Below are 22662 nucleotides of genomic sequence, written 5' to 3'. Positions count from 1 at the left end.
CTTCCTCATTAAACTTCTTCTTCTATTATGGCACCCATTCTCAATCTCAACCCTTCCACGTCATCCTCTTTCCTTATTCCCTCCCAGCCAGCATTAAGCTTACCAATGACAACCATCTCTCACACGTAGTCAGCATCAAGCTTACCAATGACAACTAACTTCTCTGGAATGGTTGGATATTACCTATTGCTTATGCACATGTTATTCTTCCACATTTTGAAGGTCAGATCATACCACCTAACATCAAAGTGAACAAAGAGAAGTCGGGTAACATATCTCAAGTAAAGTGGGAGACAAATCTGGAGTATGAGACATAGAATACCAAGGATCATATGATCATTTGCTTGGATCAACTCCACACTTGCCCTGGAGGTTCTTTCACATGTTCCTCATATCACCACTACATGGGAACTCTGGAGGAGTCTTGCAGACGCTTACTCCCAACAGTCCAAAGCTAGAATTCCATAAATTTTGGTTGTGGTTTAGAACTATAAGAAAGATAATTATCTACTACTGAGTTTCGATTGAGGATGAACATTTTGATTAGTAAGTGGATATACAACAAGCACTCAATGGAACGTGATAGTCTTGTATACTCAAGGTTTTAAATCTCGGTTTCGGTTTCGGTCATCAGCGAAACCGAAACGTTTCGGTTTCGGTCGAAATTTCGTACTTCACCGAAATTTTTCACTGAAAGTTCCGAAACGTTTCACCGAAATTTCTGAAATTTGAAACGAAACGTTTCGGCCGAAATTTCCGAAACGTTTCGGCGAAGTTTGGTACTTTTCCGACTAACTGGGAAGTTCGTTTCGTTCGTTTTCCAACGAAACCAAAATATTTCGGCCGAAACGAAACGTTTCGGCAGAAATTTAAAACCATGTGTATACTCTACTGCATCTTTCCTCACTCGCAAAGAATTTCCTACATTTACTGAGTTGAGGAACCTACTTCTCCAATATGATGGGCTTATGGCATCATTCTCCACACCATTGAGCCTCAAACACCAATCCTCATCACAGACCAACGCTAAAGTTCTTTATTCGATTGCCTCGTCTAAATCCTTCATGGAATTGGACGAGTTGTGGTCAGGGCCAGGGCCAGGGTCAGGGTCAAAGTCGAGGCTCTAGAGACTTCCCCGAGAATGAGCAAGGATTTCAAAATCCACAACCTACACATGATGTACTCAAAAACCTCCTCAATGTGGGTGTTACCTTACTCGAATCCTCAACTCTTATAAACCGTTGCACCCAAGACAACACTTCATCAGGAGAGGGAAGAGACCCTAAACCGACAATCTGCTGATGTATAGGGACGAACTCTAGCCCCAAAGCATAAAAAAACTGAACAACATGCAAATCATGCTGGCACTTGGCTAAGACAGTGGCATTAGTAGTGAGCGACAATTACATATCAAGCTGCCTGCATAGAATCACACATACTGAGAATAGAACTCAGAAACAGACTTGTCTCTATGTTTCAAATTTAGGAGTTCCAAGTATGCATAACATATTCTAATCAAGTTATTTACCCCTGAATATAAGGTTTGAGCTCATTTCCGAATGTCTTTGGAAGATCTGAGATACGTCATGGGACCAGCAACTTTGGATTCCATATTGCTCCAAACAAGTGTCTTAAGCCCAGCATCTTCCTGCCTTCCTGCCTCTACTTCCCATACGACGTATCCACATTGTGGGAGGACCCCTCTCAATATACTCAACCTTTCCTCGGGCAAGGAGGAAGCTTTATACAGTCATTCGCCACGACGGGTAATTTGAGTCATCCAATTTAATGGATGTCATCTGAAAATTCTGAATCTCCAAGGTTGCATAACCAGTAGAAGAAGCATCCTAATATTCACTATCCGCAAAAATACAAAAAACCAGTCAAACAACACAGTAGGCAGTCAACAAAAAGAAAAGAAAATCGCAAGAGACACTTTATAGAACTAATACGAAACAAATAGTGGTAGTGGTGTTGAGCCTCCGAATCAAATAAACTCAAACAAAACATCATTCAGATGTGATCGAAGCACCAAACCAGCCCCATATCCAAATTTCTATGGTCAAACAAATAACCATATAGACAAATCAGAGGCTTACGGTATCAAAAACGGAGGCGGCAGACTGGCAGTGCCTTACAATGGGACGCCCAAGCGGCACCGGATGGCAACGGACAAGGTGGCATCGACGATCGAACGCCCTATCGGAGGCGGGCCAGCCCTAGGGGCGGCAGCGGCTGGCCCTAAAGCTTTGATACCAAGTTAACAATGGTAGAGAGAGAGTGATGGAGTATGTAGCTGGAAGAAAATGACACAGTCTAAACTGACCTCTCACAAACATGATATATAAGGGTTGTACAAGGAGAAAGACTGAAATACCCTTCAACGGGTACATAATTACTTAACCCTACTAAAAATAGTCAACACATGTAGTCAACCAAAAAATGGCTGCTTGGATGCACAAAATAGAAGATAAGTAATGAAGGCATTAACAACAAAATAATAAGGAAATTAATTAAATGAAAGACAAAATTAGTTCTAAAGTACATAAACAAGTAGCAGCACTTATGGGAAAGTTATAAGAAGAATAAGATATACCGGTGCAGCACCCTGATGTGTACATTTCAAACAGCCCAAGAAGGCATTCTTCAAGACATAATGTGCACCAGAAACAGACATTCCTTTGATAACAGAGCTTGATGGATCAAAGCCAATTAAAACAGGTAAAATACGTCCATAAAAGGCGGGCCTGTTCTTTGCAATGGCTGAAAGACTGTAAAACAAATACATAAGCAACAACAACCAACTAAAAGAACCATTCAAAAAAAACAACCAACTAAAGGACAACAAAAGCATCAATTTAACTGATCATAAATGAAACCACCATGCGGCAGTTCAGATGAATTTATGAGTTCGCCTGCTTCTCATAAATCTCCTTCTCTCATAGAATGATTCAACAACTCAAGTTGCAAACTAAATAAAAGAACACAAAGTGACCTTCTATAGCAACAGATTTGAAGCATATTAATTAAAACTAGACAACCTTTCAAGAAGTTACAATGCAGGAATCAACACATTATAGCAACAAGAAAGCTGGAATGTGTAAATAAATACAATCCATCCAACTAAGTTAATAAAGAAATGTCCATGGGATTCAAAACACATAAGGTATGCCGCTAACTTCCGCAGTTCGAATTTCACATTATGAGAATACCAGCTTTTGATAGAAGACCTAACCTACGCTAGAATTTCATATATGAAAAGTACAGGACAAAGACAAATGGTGAGCTGGACACACACGCACACACATATATCTGTGTGTCACACAAACATGCTTGCTGTATTTCATTTAGTGAGTGTGTTATCAAGTGTAGTGATGGACTTCCTTAAAAGAAGCCTTTTGATTAGTAGGGGTGGAATGAGTTGCCTTCGGCTTTCATCAAGGGATTAACCATCTTTCTTTCCAAAAACTCTCTCTCTCTCTCCATGTTTGCCTTATGTTTCCGAAGGGGAGTTGAGATCCAAGTGACATGAAGGGCTTATGACTTGCCTAGTTGCCTATTGGTATGAGATGCCCATGTTTGCATCAGCCTTCTGAACAGGTAAAAATCAAGAGTCATAGCTCAGCTCTCGTATGTATCTATATATGATAATAGACAAATGTCTATATATGTTCTCCTATGTGATTATCACAGCTAGTGACACTTCCCTTGGTCACGAAGGATGAAAAATTTTCTTCATAGAAGAGACACTTCTGTAGCCAATCCTTTAGCTAGTGATGGGGTCAAGGACTTGGAAACAATCTCTATATAATGGATTCTTGGGGATTCTTCTCCAGCTTCAGCTCGCAAGTATGTCTTTCTATAGTCAAAAAAGAAACAGTTAAATGTATACGCCATATCTGAAAAAGTCAAATTCAGGTATGTCTGTGTCTGAATAGCCCAATATTTCAAAGCTTCCAACCTTCAAGGTTTGGTTTGTTGATCTTGTAGACTTGTACTGCCAAGTTCTTGTAAACCCAAATGAACTTTACATATGTTAATAGTGAAAAGAGATAGATTTCCAAAATAATAAAATGACAGCATTTATCCAACAAATTAACAACTAAACAAAAAATAAAATAAGAAAAGAAACCACAAACCTATTGATAAGCGCAATGATGATTGAGTTACTAAGAGATTTCACCATAGGGAACCGAAGCTGATCAAGCAGGAGCCCCAAGCTATGACTTGCTTCAGTAGCCAAATGCCCAACATTCAGCACAGGATGACCTCCATGTAGCCACGATATATTGAACCCTACTACTTTTCCTATCGGAAAAGGTACCCAATTCATCACAGTCAACACCATGTTGAATGGAAAGATCAAAACCATTTAAAATTAGCATTAACATAATTCATGTTTGGAGAGTACATGAAATACAAAGGACCTTGTTTTCTTTACCATCATAATCTTGATGAAGAGGTGGCTGTGAAGAGCCATTAGGATCTGGTGTATAAAGAAGAACAATTGCCTCAACAAACTTCACTGCCAGCAACCTAACTCCATCACTTCCAGGCTTCCAGGCATATTCAATACGACAAATTAGAGCAAAAGAAAAACGCAATCCCGATGAATATAAAAGCCCCGTGATAAAAAACACTGGTTACCTGGAAAGCCATTGGGAATACTGTGTCCTTAAACTTTAGCATTGATGTCCATGATGATTCGAGTGAATTCTCCAATTCTCTAGAGAATAAACCCTGAAACGTTATGAAAACAAAAACTAAGAACAGATAATCCCTTTATCAAAAGTTTTTAAGCAAAGAGGCACTATCAGTATGAAATGTAGAAGCAAATCTTATCATGCACGTCAATGTGCAAAAGAGATACAAAACACTTTCTACACTGTAATACATGATAAGTTCGCTCACATGCAGTACCAGCAGGCTTACAGGTACAGCAGAAAATTAAAAAAAAAAAACGATTCAAGTTTCAAATTTGAATCCCCTAATCAAGATCAGCATATAGCTTAGAGAATAAGTGATGGAGAGAAGTTTCTAATTTGAAAACCCTAATCAAGATCAGCGTATAGCTTAGAGAATAAGTGATGGAGAGAAGGATAGTAATGTTATAAGAGAAGACGGGAGAAAAAATATCTTTCACAAAAAAAAAATATTTTTTTTGATAGGTCACAAAAAATAAAATCTCAAAGTACTTTTCATGTAATGCTCACAAACTATTCATAAACCCTGAAAATTCAAAAATCCACAATTCATTACCTTTTTCCACATAAAATTGACTTCAACCTAATTAGAATCACTGATCTAGGACTCTTTCCTAACTTAAAACAGATATAAGCATCCCCTACTTACACCCATACTCGTACTAAACTAAAAATTAGTAACCAACTTGCAAAAGGTATTACTGTTTCCAGACCAAACCAAAAGTAATGGGATCTAAGCTAACATCAGAAAGGTACTGTGCTGATGTCATCATGACAGCAACCTAATTAGAATCTATGTCACAAATGTCGTTCTCGGGAATTTCTAGGCAAGGGAAAATCTCGGGATATATTAATTTTTATTATTTTTTTCGGGTTTATATCGGGAAATAAACAGTAAAAATAAAATTATTTAAAATTATATAAAAATATTAAATTTAAGAAAAAAATATAAAATAAAAATATCGTAAAAATATCAGGATAATATTGGGATATTATCGGGATATTTTATGATAAAACGAAAATATCACTATATTTTTAAAATCTCAGGATTAGTTCGGGAATTTATCGTTTTATCAAAATCTCGTGATAAAAACACTATATTTTGAAAATATCGGAGATATTTGTGACATAGATTAGAATCACTAATCTAGGACTCTTTCCTAACTTAAAACAGATATAAAGATCCCCTGCTTACACCCATAGTCATACTAAACTAAAAACTAGTAACCAACTTCCGAAAGGCGTTACTGTTTCCAGACCAAACCAAAAGTAATGGGATCTAAGCTGACATCAGAAAGATACTGTTCTGATGCCATCATGACAGCAAAATAAGGGTCACTTTTGACCCCTATTATTTCCCTTTTTCTTGGCTGAGACTTCTCCTCCTTGTGTATTAGTTTGGACTGTTGAGAAGAATTCGGCTCCGACGAATGGGCTTCAACATATCTATGGAAGATAGTTGAGGCTTAGGCTCATATTTCAGTTGCAAGGTCTTTTATCCTGCAACCACGAGATTGTGGGTTCAAGCTCACATAGCTACCAATAATAAAATTAAAAACAAAAATAATATTTCGAAGATAGTTCCATCTAGCTTGCACTACTCATCTTCCCCAATTCACATGCTTTCAGTTGGTTCTTCATTCTTCCTGCAACAGCACAACAGGATCTGATCTACAGAAAGTGGACATTGGATAATCTCTGAACAAAGAATCCCACTGGAACACCACAAAGAAGATATCGCCTTTGAATATTGTGCCAACTGCTAGAAACACCCTTAAAGACTCTTTTATTCCTTTATTTCCAGAAAAGATTACAGCAGCAAAAGTGAGGTTCTACCGTGATAATTTTGCCAAACCCGGGTTCTTATGATAATAGGTTATGTTAGCAAACAATAGGTACTTTGATGCCCTCCAATAAATTTCAACAAATATTCAGTTATTATACAAACCAACTAATTCCTTCTGCCATAAAAATGCAGTCATTGTTACCTCCTGTTACCTACAAATTTACACTAGCAACACTGGAAAGATCTAATGGAAGATAGATCTGAAGTAGGTAGGATCACATTAAATAATCCAAGAGACACTAAACGTTGGATACCCAGGGGCAATGAATGAATATTTGATCATTGAAACTCACCATGGCTACCAGAGAAGCAGTAATCTAGTTGGTCACAGATTTCTCTTCTCCCAAGCTGATTATTTGTGAAAATCTTTCCATGCATCACACAAAAGAAAATCTATAGCTCACAATGATGCCTTGGATTTCCAACTAGTATTCAATTTGTGGATGGCACCTTAATCTTTTTAAAGGCTATACTTCAGTAAGTCTATGATTTGAAGACCATCCGTAGGTGGTTTGAGGTTGTTTCGGGGTTTAAGGGCTAATATGGGGAAGAGGTTGTTTCGGGGTTAATTGTTACTATGGGGAAGAGTGTAGTGTCGTAGTGTGATGTGGAGGAGTGTGTTGATATGGGGAAGAGTAACGTGTAATCGTGTGATGTGGAGTAAGCATTTGGGTATAAGATTAGTATCATCCCGTGTCTTCTTGGGGAGTTAGAGAACAAAAATCCTATCTCGGATTATTTTCAACCAAGGATTAGGTTTAGGGTTGAGAGAGAGAGAGAGAGAGAGAGCGTTTTGAGAAGTATTTTTTAGGCAATGTTCTGTTTTGTCAAGATTCCCATGCTCAAGAGGACTGAAAGGGATAAGAATGCAGTATTCAACTGTTATGGACTTCGGTGGGAGAATTGGGTGGGCATGGGCATTTAACCATAACCACAAGGATGAATAGCTTCTGTGTCTCATTAACTGCCTTTGCTTTCTTGAGGATTGATTTGTATGCCATGCGAAGGTAACGGGACTATGGGCTCTAGATCTTTTTTCTTTTCTATTCTTTTTTTTTTTTTTGTTTTTGGGGGGGCGGGGGGAGATGGGTTCTTCTTGGTTCACTCATTCTAGAGTTCCTAGCCAAAGATTTGAAACACTTTGATACCTCCAAAAGTTCAAGCCTTTGCACGGATAGGATAGGTTAAAAAGTGAAAGCCCTATTTGGCCAACAAAAGTATCATGTGTAAGAGAAAGAAATAATTAATGGAGCACATATGTATGCATTGCAAAGGAGTTAGATTCATTTGAGAAATGATATTCGCATGGTTCAGGGTGGAATGGATTCTCTCTTCTCTCTTGGATCTCTAAGGCTCCATCTAGTTGCATTCCGTGTAGGGAATCCATGGGGAATGCCGACAGAAAAATCACTTTTACCCGTCTGGTTGACCTCTGCTTTCACCCAAAAGTCCTTGTCGGCCCACGTGGCTAGAAATATTTGAAATGCCCTTTCCGACTGAATATTTGAAAAAGCCCCTCATTTCAATAAGGCATCCCTTTCTGAACCCATGGATTGATAATGACACCCTTCTGACACATTGTTTTGATAATGATACCCACTTCTGAGATCATGTTTTGATAATAACACCCACTTCATTTCCCTCTGAGGGATGACAACCAAACTCGCATTGGATCAATCCACTTCACCTACACTTCATGTGGGGCTCACTTCGCTTCATACCAACAAATGACATCTAGACAGAGCGTAATCGGGGTATGGTTTTGCAGATATTTTGGGAATAATGAGCCGGATAGTTTATGGCCTCCTTTGCAGTGATTTGGTTGATTTGGCTTTAGAGGAATGTTAGAACTTTAGACGACAAGTTCTACTCCCTCCCTCGTATGGATTTGAACTAAGAAGGATTTTTTGGGATATTCTTTCCAAGACATTTAGAAAAGGGGAGAAGATTCTTAGTGGAAGAATTCCAAAGAGCAAGACCAAAACGAAATCAATTGGCCCCTCCTAGAATCATCAAATTGAAATTTGATGGTTGTTCTCTCAATATTTTGGATCAGTGGGAGTTAACGGGAGCAGGGAGGGGAGATAGAGTAGAAAATAGTATAGTCTTAATGTTGTATCCAGGCCCGATTGGCTCCCGCTTATTCGAATGAGGCCAGATTCAAGCTCTACACACAAGTATTTGCATCTTCATAGGGACTTAGAATGATGGAAGGAGACTCATCCAACATCATTTGGTGGACCAAGGGAGTTACCCTCAGTCTTTGGAGATTGGTAAACAATTAAATCCTAGAAGAGTGTAAGAGTGGAGAATTTTCGTTTTAGTATGTTCCTAGAACACCAGCAAGTTGCCATATATGTTTGCAAACTTGGGTGTAAGGAGAGATTTATTGTATATAGAGCAACATTTCCCTGCCTCAGCAATTACATAAGTATAATTCCACACATTATACACACACTTAATTACATAATTTCCTTTTTCTGCCGTACAACTTTAAATTTCACAAATCTTCACAAGAAATAGAAAATAAAAAATTTCACAAATAAATTTAAAATCATCGCATAAATAATCAATAATATTGAAGAGGAAACCTCATAAAAATAAAAATAATAAAGGTAAGCAGATACATATTATAGAAATTATGTCAAACATACCTGAATTGCAACTTGTTCTAGCACATTACGAAATAAATTTGTCCCACAAGCGATGGCCTGTCGAGCAACTGCCGGGGTATCATCCTTTAAAAAGGATATCAAAACAGGCACTATTTCAGATAAAAACTCCACATGCTTCAATCCAATTTCACCAATCAGCCTACATAGGGAGCCAAGTCCTTATCAAGAATTTAATGTGTTTGGAAGCATATTAGTGTGAGAAGAAAAGAGCCAGCAAGAAAATCAAAAAGACATCATGATTAAGAACTGCTAATTAGACATGCAAAATATATAAATCTAATTGTTCCAGTAAAGATCTCTTCATTACATCCCATGACGAGGTTGCCTCATGGTTCTTGGGATCAAGATTTTCAAAGGCAACGAGTGGAGTAACAAAAGATTGTGGTTAAAGGAATATGTTTTGACTTTTGAGAGGAGAACCTATGGAATAGTAATGGTCCATGGTGTGTGAAATTGTGAAATCTTTTCAGGATAGTTAACATCCTGGATGTCATGTTTAAAGAATGATATGAAAATCTAGGGGGACGGGATGAAGTAGAAGTTTAATTTTATGGAAAAAAAAAAGATGAGGACATAGGTTTTTATGCTAGGTTGTTAGGTAGCATACATCAAGCGTATGTCCATAGAGAGGACGTAGATTGTTGCTTGTTTAGATGGAGGCAAATAGGTAAATTTTCTGTTAAGTCCTCTAATTAGTTCCCTGTAAAGGGTATTACTATAGAGTATGTTTCCCACGGGCCAATTATAGTATAAACAAGGCAAGGTTGTTTCTAAAGGGAGTGGAATGATGCGTGCATTTTATTGTGGTAAATGTATTACGTTCAGCCAACATCCAATGTGGGTATTCCAATTAGATTGAATTAGAGGTCAATTTCAATTAGTGGGTGAATGTAGTGAATAAGCCCTTGGGAATCCTGGGTGGTTGTGAGAGTATGCTATCAATGATCTCATTAGTTGTAGAGTCCTTTCGCAGTTTGTTATATTGATGTGTTGCAGTGGTGGGTATCATTGGTCCAAGTGTCTTTAATAACAATTAAGGGGTGGTGTTTGTTCTTTAAATATATGTTGTGATTGAATGTAAGGAACAAGAATAAAACTCTTTTACTTTATTTATTTGTGTTTGTTAGTATATATTAGAAAGAGGTATTTTTTCAATTGATTGAGAAACAAATGATAAGAGAAAAATCAAACTCAGATTCTCAATTACAAGAAAGGGAAAACAAACATATAGCCTGGGGATGAAATTCAGGAAGAGGAAGAGAGAAATCTAGAAGGAGAAATGCGCATACTCGGCGAGGAATTTACGAACGGGACTCTGAATCTCGGTCTGAAGGTGGAGGAGATGTGGCAAGAACTCCGGTAGAAGAGAAGGATCCCTGTGAAGGAGAAGTTCCTTCAAGAGGGTCATATGTTGAAGCTTCGAGGGTATGTCTGTGGCGAATTTGGCCAAGTTTAGGAGATCAGAGGCGGACTCTCGAGAAGTTCCGCCCATTATCCCCACCATTTTCGCAAACCCTAATCCTAAATCTTGATCTGTAACGGACCCCAGACTGTTTTGGGGGTTTTATGTTGCAGCAGGGAAAGGAGTTTGGCTACTGATATTGGCACTGCAATGTTTTGATAATTGCACTAACTCGTCTTGTCTTTTATTGTTTAAACAGTTGTCAAGGATTATTACAGTCCTGACAAGCTATCTGATGCCACTTAAAAAAGGAAAGATAAGATTAGTTAGTGCAATTATTAAAACATGATAGTGCCCATATCAGAATTCAAAAACATTGTGTGGATAGATTGGCAAATACCAAAATCGTTACTAATGAACAAATTCTGTAGCTCAGGGTTGGGCCTATAGCTCAATGGGTGAGGCTCTGTATCTCAACCTGTCCATGAGGTTCAATCCCAGTAATTCCTACCTTAAAAAGGGATGAGGTTTTGCAAAACAAGTCTTGTACCTTGCTTTAATTTGCAAGAAATAAGAGTCTTCTAGTTTGACAAATTGCAAAGAAAATCGTCACTCTTGATGAAATTTTGCAAATCACGTCATGCCATCAATTTGTGATCAAAATACCAGGTTAGATTTTTCTTTTCTACCCATTGGAAAAGACCAAAAGGGAATTGCTAGGCAATTCTGCAGAGAGTGAAAATGTGCTGAAAAGTGAGCCTGTGCGGTTGTTCTCTCCTGCAAAAGTCAGCTGCGGAGTGGCTTTCCACGAAATTGCCCAACAAATCCAAAACCAAGATTACACTCTTCTGTGATATTTTGACAATGACAATGACAATGACAAGTAGGGGTGGACATGGTTCGGGTCTAACCCGAAGAACCGAACCGAACCGAACCTATTTGGTTCGGTTCGGTTCGGTTCTAAATTTTTGTGGTTCGGTTCCGGTTCCATTTTTTGGGAACCGACATTAGCCGGTTCGGTTCTTGGTTTGGGGTCTTGTGACCCAGAACCGAACCGGTCCGGTTCACAGTTCTTTATATTTAAAAAAAGTAACATTTGACAAAAAATTTAGAAAGGGCAGTGATGTTCCCTCCCAGACGGATAAAATCACCCCACCCGCTTTATTTTAACGTTTTGACTTTTTCATTTTTACCGAATAAAAAACTAATAAAGGTTTTAACTTTTAACTTAGATAACTGAAAACAAAGAATCAAGATGTACAGGAAAGAAAATATCAAGAGAATCTCTTTCGCGTCATTATCTCTAACACAAACACCAGTGAGCCAGAGCATTTTCTTTGGGCCACGACCCAGTCTTTTTTCTTTGTCATGAAGGTCATTCCTTTTCTTATCAAAAGAACTAAAAGCAGGGAATAAAGAGTGACGTTTTCTCTGCCTTTGTCATCAATTTTCAAACCCTAGATTGCTATTTGCTAAAGAGGTGAAAAGAAAACCCTAGATCTCATCTCTCTTTGTCTCGCTTCCCATGTAGAGCCTTCAACTATTCAAGCATTAAGATTTACAGAGAAGAAGAACAAGAAAGCCCACTGCTTTTTTCTCTTTCATTGCAAGGTATGGATTTTTTCTATTTCTTTTATGTTTTTTTTCTCACAAAAAAAGTGAAAGGGGTGATTACTTGGGCCTGTTTGTTTTGGATTTTGAAAATCGAATGTGATTCGGTTCGGTTGTGACTTGTGAGCCCTACGATTATTTGGGCCCTGTTATTATTGGATTTTGAGAATCAAATGTGAGTCCTTTAATCAGTTCAAAAGAACAGGGCCTTAATCAAACGAAGATTTTTGGATGCCGAGAAGATTTACTTGGGCCCTGTTATTTTTGGTTGCCGAGAAGATTTTGATTTTGATTTCTCACATTTGCAACCCTTTTTGCATTGCTCTTTGGATCCGGATCAAATTCTTGGATTTTCAATTCAGCTCTTTTTGCACTGTGATTTGGGTAAACCCAGAACCGAACCGAACCGATCGAGTTCGGTTCGGTTCTGTGGAACCATGGTTCGGTTCCGGTTCCCAAATTTGGGAACCGATAGGGGATCGGTTCAGTTATGGGGATACCCCAAAACCGAACCGAACCAACCCATGTCCACCCCTAATGACAAGTTTGAATCAAGAGCGTGGGAATATCATCTCTCTGCATACTAGCATTCTTATGCATGGGCGTAGGTCTACCCCACCAAAACATGAGGCAAAATGGTGGGCTCCATCTGATGCACGAGTTTGAATTGAGTTGGTGGGACCCACCGTATCAAAACATATCAACGGGTATTTTGGTCTTTTTACAAGGTAATTTTCATCTTCATATGTAAGGGCATTTTGGTCTTTTTAAAGAGTAAAGAAAACTACGATGGATATTTTGATCACGAATTGATGGCGTGACCTGACCTGCAAAGTTCACTCAAGACGACTCTGTTTGCAAATTGTCAAACTAGAATATTATTGTTCTTGCAAATGCAGCAAAGTAGAGGACTTATTTGGCAAAAACCCCAAAAATATATCTAGATAATTAATAGATGTTTGGGTCACCCACCCAGTGATATTCATCAAATATGTATTGTATTTTGGATGAAATCTATCAATGAGTGGGGTTGGGCATGTAGCTCAATCGTTGAGGCTTTTGTGTTTCAACCTGGAGGTTCCAGGTTCGATCCCAGCTTACCTACCAAATAAAAAAAGAAATGCTCCCAATGGAGCTTCCATGTTTAATGCTAGGAATTTTAGAGAAGCACTTTTACTATCACCAGTAAAAGACAACGGTTTAGGTCCCAGATCCATATGTAGCGTGAACTCAGAATAAGGGTAGGGCCAGCCATTTGTTTAATATTGCACCCTTGCTGCACCATCACAATAACCACCAAACCAAACCTGTGCAGCGGGTGGGCCCACAATTTTACCTCATGTTTTGATGGGCTCGGTAGTCGGTACCAAGATCCATTTTAAACCTTCCATTTTGATGCAGCGGGTCCACCATTTTACAGCCATGCACAGCATGTTGGGGCCCACAATTTAATACCTCATGTTTTGATGGCGTGGAGCCCACCATCCCACCCACAAAACCCATGCATAGTGCGGGGCTCACAGTTTACACCTCGTATTTTGATGTGATGGGCCCACTATAGTTGGAGTCATTCTATTTTCTCAAAAAAATGTGAAGCATACATCTCATGTTGGACCATGGTTTGAAATTTCGGTTTCGGCATAAATTTTAGACGCAGTTTCAGCCGAAATTTGGTAAAGACGCACAAAATGTTGATTTTTGGAACTGAATTTGGTACTCTAAAATTTCGACCGAAATTTCAAAATTTTGGTCAGTTTCGGCCATTTCGGTTTCGGTACATTTCAGTGTCGGGCTCGACCGAAATCCGAAATTTCGGTCAAAATTTAAAACCATGTGTTTGACTAGTCCCTAAAATTTCTAAAGTATCCCTCATCTCGTGCAAAACGGCCTTATTCATGAAAATGGCCAAAATACCCTTATCTTATAGAAAATGTGAAAACAGAAAAAATAAAAATTCTTGAAAAAATTAAAAATCCTAAAACACCCATGTCAATAAAAATAATCAAGGTAACTTCATATCAATTAAAATGACCAAAATACCCTTATTTCACGGACAATGAAAAAAGATATTTGCTATTGTCTCCATTCACGAGATGGCTGGTCTGACATGCGACAGACCAGCGGCAAAATGCCTTTTGCGATGGACACTAGCAATTCCAAAGAAAAAAATAGAGAAGTTCCTATAAAAGAATAAAAATCTTAAAATACCCCTATGTTATGGAAAATCACCAACAGGCTCTTAGCACATGAAAAATCACCAAAAACCCTTATCTTATGGAAAATGACCAGAGGCCCTTATTCATAAAAAAAATGGCCAAATTACCTTTATCTCATTAAATGACCAAATTATTCTTTCTCTCGTGGAAAATAACCAAAATATGCAAGTAAGATAGGGCTCATCTAATGCAAGATTTAAACTATACATTTATTGGTCCTGCCATAGTTAGGCTCAAACCAAAATACTTTTATCTCATAAAATGAGCAAAATGGCGAAATGCTCTTATCTCATGCAAAATAACCAGTCTAAGCAAATACAGTCGGACCCTTCTATATGCTTGAGTTAAAACCATATATTTATCAGTCGCTTAGGCCAACAACATTTGTTTATTTGGATACTCAATTGAGGCCCTGTGAAACAACCAATTAGAATCTTAAACGGTTAGGGTTGGTGTTATTTAATTATTTATATTTCAATACTCCCCCCAATCATCTTCTATAGTGAGGAAACGTGGAAGCTCATATTCTTTCCCTCTCATCATCTCTTATAGGGAGAGAGAAGAGAGGATGGGAGAGATGCAAAAACATCGAAGCTTATATTTCTTTTCCGCTCATCATCTTATTTATGGAGGAAACGAAGCTTATATTTCTTTCCCTCTCATCATCTTATTTATGGAGGAAACGTCCAACCCCATGTTTGGTTGTTTTCTCCTCATAACATTTTTTTTCTTTTCAATGTCCAAGAATCCTATTCTCTCCATATAAATAGAAACATCCAATTTCCATCAAGCTAATTGATAAATCATATTAGATAATTGAAATCCCAAATGGCAACACATAACAGGGGTGAATTGGGTGTTTTAAAAAATTTCTACTTACAAAGCTAGGGCTTGTGAAATTAACCTAGTTAGTTCTAACCCTTGTTCAAGATTATATTCAAATAGAAAGGGGAAAGAGATTACCAATCACACCACAAGAGATAGGAGAGGGAGCAATGAGACTACACGATGATTTTATAGTCGTTCGGTCACAACTGACCTTCTCCGCTACCAAAGCACTCGGTCTTTCCTTGGGATTTTCTACACTACGGTAAGGTTCCTCAACGCCGCCTCACAACGCGTTACAAGCAAACTCCACCTCCACAAGGGGACATACCCTTGTATTACAATCCGCCTCCAAGGACGTTCTTCTTCGTTGCACCACCGCCTTGAAGAAAGAAACTCCTCTTTGCAACTCCAAATACAAGAAAGGAAAGAAAATAAGGAATGAAAAGCTCTCAAGCTTCTTTAAGGCATATACAACTCTCATGCTTACAATATTCTCCCAATGATTGAAACTAAATGCCTAGGGAGATCCTCATAGCAAGAAATTGTTATAAAAATTGATGTGCAAATCTGTAATTTAGGATGAGATAATACCTTATACGAAATTAATCTGGTAACTCCAAAAGCAGATTTCAACAGTAACAATTTTCTGCAATAATAAACTGTAAAGGAAGAACAAATCGTTAGATCACTTATCGAGTTGAGGCACGAAGAATCTTCGCTGTCCTTAAGGCAAATCTCGCCCCCACTATGACGAATCAACGGTGCAGATGGGCGTCACGGCGAATGCCTCCAGGATACAACAACTCTCGCTCCAGGGGTGTGCACTCACGCAGCCCGGATGCCTAACAACTTGCTTATATGTGCCAAAAGCCTTGATCAGAAAGGTTGGAAAAACCAGAAGGAAAACCAGAGAGAAGATAGCAGAAGAAGAATTCGTTCTATGTATCTTTCTATCTCTGTAAAACCGTTTTTTATAAAAAAATAAGAGACACGTTGGGATGAAACGTCGCACTCTTTTACTGCGTGAGAGACGTTTCCCAAACGGTCACAAAACCAAGATTTAAGGAATCTCAAACGGTAAAAAGTATTAAATAATGATTAAAGAAAAAGAAAAGAAATAAAAGAAAATAAAAAGGCTTTGGGCCCACGCGCGCGGCGGCCGGGCGGCGCGCGTGTGTGGTAATACCAAAAGCCCACCGGACCCAAGTGGGTGATCCGTGCGCGTAGGATTCTCATGACCTCTTTCTCATTCACAAGACGAAGAGAGTGAAAGTATATATATAGCCACTCTCACCCTCTCACACTTCCCATCTAGGACTAAAGTTTTCTCATGGCTTTAGTCCTTTTGGAGGGAAGCTCTAACTTTGAGTGAGAAGCCCTAAAGCAAAAAGCAAAGCCAATGTAAAAGACTAAAAGCACCCCTTTGTAAGATTGAATTACAAAAAGATTATTACATAAAAAGTCAACAGAAATGAATGCAGGTTTAAATGCACAAGAGGCTTGAAGAATGATCATTTTGATTTCAAAGATTGAAGCTCTAGGGTTTGAAAGATAAATGCTTAAAATGATTTGAAAACATCTAAACATGCAAACACTAAATGCAAAGAGGACTCCTATGCATTCTAAAAATATGAACCTTGAGTATTATTGATCTTCAATCTTCTTGGGTGCTTGCACGAGCTTCTCCTTGTCTTGAGATAATCTTCAAATACGTTATTGCCCTTGTAGTTCCCTTGATTCTTCGATACACCATACGGCTTGAAGGATGACTACCAAGACTTGACTTTCTTCAAGACTGACCCTTTTTCTTCTAGCTTCAAGTGTTGACATGAATGAAACATGTATAAATCACAACACTAGAGAAGCCATTAGCAAATTATCATCAATTTGGGTTTGTTGATCATCAAAATAAGAGAAAGATGTACCCTTGGGCTTACAGTAATTAAATATACATTGTATATGCACTAAAGTGCATACACCGTAACTACAGTGTAATTCCTCCATGTATCTCATCAGTTCATGTAATCCGTAAATCTGGAATCCTGATCCTCCAAGGATCGTAATGAGTCATGCGAGTTGTGAGTGAGACTGTCACAGGGATCCGATGGCCAATCCTGCATAACCCAATATGGGCTCCACTGCAACGTTGCTTTGAAGTCATACAATGGTCACATTGGGCAAGTGGCCCCCACTAGGATGTAGCCCTGAAGATGTCCGGCAAATCATCTAATACCCCTAATCACGTCTTATACGTAAATCCTTCCCCCAAATCCTCACTTACTGGGATGGGTCTTACAGGGGGTGGACACTTGCTACTCCCTAGGTCCGCTTCAAGGTATAAGGGGCTGTTTGGATATTTTAGAATCCATGTTTTGGTTTGAAAACAGTGTAAAAGAGGGTTCATGATCAAGATGTTGTCTGGTGTCCTGACAACGTTTCTTGGATTTTAAGCGAGAAATTCAGGTTTTAAAAATCTCTCCTGCACCCTGAGATTTCTAAAACCTGAAAATATGAGAGGATCTGCTGCTCTCTTGCTGACGGAAAGAAGGGCGAGAAGTCAAAAACGAGTCAACAACGACGGCTGGTCCGTTTCTTCTCTTGTCTAATAGCTACAATTGTAAAGAACTCCCGAATTCTAAAATCCGCATATGGATACACAGATTTTATAATCCAGGTTTTTAGTTTGAAAACAGTGTAAAAGAGGGCCCATGATCAAGCTGTTGTATGCTGTCATGACAATGTTTCTTGGATTATAAGTGAAAAATTCAGGTTTTAAAAATCTGTCATGCATCCTGAGATTTCTAGAACCTGGAAATATGGGAGGATCTGCCACTCTCTTGCTGGCGGAAAGAAGGGCGAGACGTAAAAAACGACGGCTGATCCACTTCTTCTCTTGTTTCTTAGCTATAATTTTGAAGAAATCCTGAATTCTAAAATCCGCGTATCCAAACGGCCCCTAAATATTTTTGAGATCAACCATTTATCAAAACCACACGGCCAAGTACATAAGAAGGCCCCTGCTGTGACTGAAACTTTAAGTGAGTTTCGTCAACAAAGAGGTGAATACATGCTGATTTAGGTACACTGGTATTTATTTGTGATTGTATTTGCTTAATTCGTGAAATGTCATTGATTAATTTCACGCACTTGTGATGATGGGTGTTAATGAACTACGATTCATTATCATAATTAGTTAATTTAATTCTTAGTATTCTGATTTAGACCTACATGGAGCACACACTGCCAGAGGTTGTCCTGGATTAACTCACCCCGACCCCACAACTTTCTACTAGTAAACCTCTCTGAAAAAACTGATTTATAAATATTGGGGAATGATCCAATTGAGTGCACTGCTATCATAACATGACCGATTCTTACCTAACATTAGTGTAGATGTGGAAAATTGCATGCATTGTGTCTTTACCTTGGTGATTCATGGCTCAAAAACCAATCTAAATTTTCTTCGATCCACTCAAATGCCAAAATACTAATGTTATGGCTTGTACTGTATCATTCTTCTACAGGTATTCATCACAATCCAAAATTATATCATAGTTTGAAACCTTGACAATAGTTATATCGTGGGCCACCCCACTCTAGTGTATCTATGACTACTCTTTTTACACTGCAAGGGGGTGACCCAAGGAAGAAAAGAGGGCAACTATATTTCTCTTATTTTATCATGCTCTGCAACCATGCATGTGATCATTCTGTACACCCTAGACGGGGTGGCCCGGTGAAGAAAAGGGGTCAATTATATCATCTCTTATTTTATCATGTCCTACAGCCATGCATAGTCATGTACACCCTTGTGGAGGAAAAGCTACTTTTAAGTTGTTAGGATTGAATGATGGTTAAAACGGGACCATCAGAGGACAGGGTCTTGTTTTCCTTTTGCATTTCATCTTTTCAATGATGCCCTTTTACTCCCCGTCTGCCTTTGCCCCCTGAATTTGAATTCCAAGTTTTTCATCACATTATACGAGGTTATGGGTGCGAAGGCTATTACTTTTTCAGAAAGTATGGTGGGACCCACTTCTTAGGATGATCCAAATCGTTCATTTGATGGGCCATAACGTAAATCAACTCCATAGGATGATCCTAACCCTTTAATATGTAATGGGGTATTCATTACAGAAATCGCTACAGATCGGATGGCTAGGATGATCCCACAGAGATGATTTAATGGTTATAACCTATTTAGGATGTCGCACATCAAATGAACGGTTGGGATCATCCTAAGAAGTGGGCTCCACTATACTTATTGAAAAAATATTGGACTTCACGGGCACACTTGGTACAAAATCTCTGCTTTGTGCATGCATGGAAACATGGAAAAAAGAGTAAAAGGAAGAAAGTAGAAAGTGTCATCACTCATTAGAGACACAAATCATGGTTTGGTGTTGCTTAAATCATCATGTTCCCTCCCTCTCTGAAAAGTAGGTTGGACCAAACCATCTCCCCACCCCCAACTGCAAAAATATTCATAGATTCTTTTTCTTTAGAGAGAAATGCTAGCATCACTTGCTCAGACTCATAGAAAAATATGGGAAGCATCCTTGCCATAGATCTTGTGGTGCCCGGACATTGCGGTGGCCCTAGATGTATCTTGTCTGGACCGGCATTTAAGGCCTGTTTGGATGTATAGAACATTGTTATTGGAAATTTTTTCCATAGAAAATAAAGATTTCCAGCATTGTTGTCTTTTTAGAAAATCAAAACTTTTCTTTCTTGTAAATGAAAATTGCGAGCTGCATTCCAAAATTAGATAGAGGGGAACCAAGGAAAGGTACAAGTGGCAATGGTACAAATTTGAAACCATTCGTGACTTTTTGGATGGTCCCAATTACTCTCAAGCATGTTTCAAAATTTCGGATTCGATAATAGTTTGGTGAGGAGGACATTTACAATATTTGTGAGGAGAATTTTTTGTGGTGCGCTTAAGTTGTTATAACGCTTCCCATTGGCGCGCTTTAGTGAGACCCAAACATTTAAACGAATGGGAGGCGTTATAACAACTTAAGCGCACCAACAGTTTTCTCTATTTGTGAGACATTCGAAAAATGTTCTGAAATATCTTAGAAAAAAACATATATTTATTTTCACATGTGTGTATGTGGGATTTACTAGGCAATTTTAGGGGTGGCCAACTGGTTCGGTTCTCGGTTCCCGGTTCCATGAACCGTAAGAACCGAACCGAACCGAACCGTAGTACATAGTAGGACCGAACCGGACCGGACCGAACAAAATCGGTTCGGTCCGGTTCGGTTCTCCGGTTCTAATGGCTAATTACTAATTACTAATTATAATTTATAAAAAACTTTTAATTAAAGTTATAATATAAGTTACTTTCTTATTATAAGAATAGTATCTATTAACTATTACTTATTAATATTATAAGTAATTTATATTAATAAGTATATGTATAATAGAAATATAAAAAATATTATATATATATTCAAAAGTTCGGTTCTTCGGTTCCAGAACCGAACCAAAAATATTAGACCCGGAACCGAACCGAATAAGTTCGGTTCTCCAACAGTGGAACCGAACCGGACCCAAAGTATTTTTAAACAGTTCAGTTCCAGTTCGGTTCGGTTCGGTTCTTCGGGTCTGGTTCGGTTCTGGCCACCCCTAGGCAATTTCGTGAGCTACCTCTGACGAATTAAATGAATAAGACAAAATATGCTGAAAAGTGAACCTGTTTGGCTGTTCTCTTGTGCAAAAATTAGGCGAGAAATTTTCTAACAAATCCAGACACAACAATAAGCATGGAAGATTAGTGGGTGAGTTCAATTTTTAATATATATTTTTTAAAAACTTTAAATTTCTCATGAATTTTCAAATAATATATAACAAACTAGTGAGTTATTGTCAATATTGCATTTAATTTGAAAAAAAAAAATTGACCCAAAAAAATGAGAAAATTTTGAATTATTCATTTTTAAAACATTTGAAATATGACATAAAAATTCAGAATTTTTCAATAAGTATCCAAAGATTTTTGAAAACTCCAAACATCGATAGGCCCTACACTAAAAATATATTCTGTCTAATGTTCATAGCCATTTCATTTGTGGACCCAACCTTTCTCTTAACCAATCACCTGATTCATGGTAGATGTTTACATCGATTGAGATTGTTAAGGCTCTGTTTGTTTTGGATTAATTTTGATAACTTATTGCGTGTCAAAAACTGATAGTTGGACTCAAATTTACGTTTAATTTTGAGTCCAATAATCAGTTTTTGACTAACAACCAGGTTTTTCAAAATTCAAAAAATAAAATAAAATAAAATAGAGCCTAATATGGCGGACTATCACGTCCGACCGTCGGCTAAAACTTGTGGTGATCGGGTAATCCTAGCCTGATTCAATTTCTTTTTCATTAGTTCCTCTGTACTTGTCTACATTCATATACATATTAGAATGTAAAAACATAGGAATAAGATATCAACACTAGCTCGTTTTAATGCCACCCTATACTTTAAAAGTGTAAAGAATGAATTGACATTTTGAAAACAAGGGGGTGAGGATTTCAATTCTCAAAACTGTGGGCCTATTTAGGTACCAAGATTTGTCCTTATTTGCATATAAGATTATTTTATTTTAATCTTTTTATGCCAATGAGGATATTAAGGTATTATATTATTTTAATATTTTATGTAATAGGATATTAAGGTATCCTTGGAAACCAATAGCATGGCCTTCTTTGGGAGCTGCAAAAATTGGTCTTTATTTGTAAATAATATCGGGGCACGTTTGGATGCCGAGAAGAATTTGATTTGGATTTCTCACATTTGCAGCCCTTTTTGCATTGTAATTTGGATCCGTATCAAATTCTTGGATTTCCAATTCAACAACTGATGGTAAAAAAAAATAAGATTTCCAAATATGATGTGGAAATAAGTAATTGGAAATCCACAGATTTAGCAGTTTCCTTCACCTGGCCTCTCTGCTCCTCATCCTCTCCCCTCCACTAGGAAGTACCCCCTTCCCTCTCTGTCTCTCTCAGCATGAGCTGACGGATCTATTCATTTTGTATTCAAAACTCAATTTCAATTCCAAATACAAAATATGAGGTATCCAAATGGGCCCTTATTTTAATTTAATCTTATTTACAAATGAGACAGCAAAACCGGTGAACAAAATTGCCTAAAATGACTTTGTTTGGCTTCAAGATTTTAGCTCTATTCGCCGCTCGAAACTTGAAATCTACAAAAAAAAAAAAAAAAAAAAGGTGGGCGGAGAAGGTTTAGCTTGTGATATTTGCCAAATATCAATCTTCCTATATTATTTTCGTTTTATACGGTGTGTGCACATGAAGTTCAGTATTTTTCAAAAAGTATTATGTGCCCAACTTCGTAGGATGTTCCAAACCGT

The 22662-nt window shown here is 38.0% G+C and overlaps 1 protein-coding gene across 2 annotated transcripts in view; it reads right to left on the bottom strand.

Moving 5' to 3' along the window:
- ESP4 (HEAT repeat-containing protein) overlaps positions 1-10777 on the bottom strand; it is a 37151-nt gene extending 26374 nt beyond the window's left edge. The window contains exons 1-6 of one of the 2 annotated variants that reach the window (XM_077361550.1): positions 10514-10777; positions 9204-9363; positions 4648-4740; positions 4442-4556; positions 4140-4308; positions 2597-2771 (exon numbers count right to left, since the gene is read on the bottom strand). In XM_077361550.1, the coding sequence (XP_077217665.1) occupies positions 2597-2771; positions 4140-4308; positions 4442-4556; positions 4648-4740; positions 9204-9363; positions 10514-10728 (927 nt within the window). In that variant the 5' untranslated portion in view covers positions 10729-10777. The remainder of the gene's footprint in view (positions 1-2596; positions 2772-4139; positions 4309-4441; positions 4557-4647; positions 4741-9203; positions 9364-10513) is intronic. The other variant, XM_077361551.1, reaches the window with a different exon arrangement.
- Positions 10778-22662: the final 11885 nt, after the last annotated feature.

This window comes from Tasmannia lanceolata, unplaced genomic scaffold (assembly GCF_043159265.1).
Source record: "Tasmannia lanceolata isolate RefF3 unplaced genomic scaffold, GAP_Taslan_0.1 ptg000018l, whole genome shotgun sequence".
Taxonomy (NCBI): domain Eukaryota; kingdom Viridiplantae; phylum Streptophyta; class Magnoliopsida; order Canellales; family Winteraceae; genus Tasmannia; species Tasmannia lanceolata.
The sequence above is the reverse complement of the archived record's forward strand: the minus strand, read 5'-3'. Positions and strand labels throughout refer to the sequence as shown.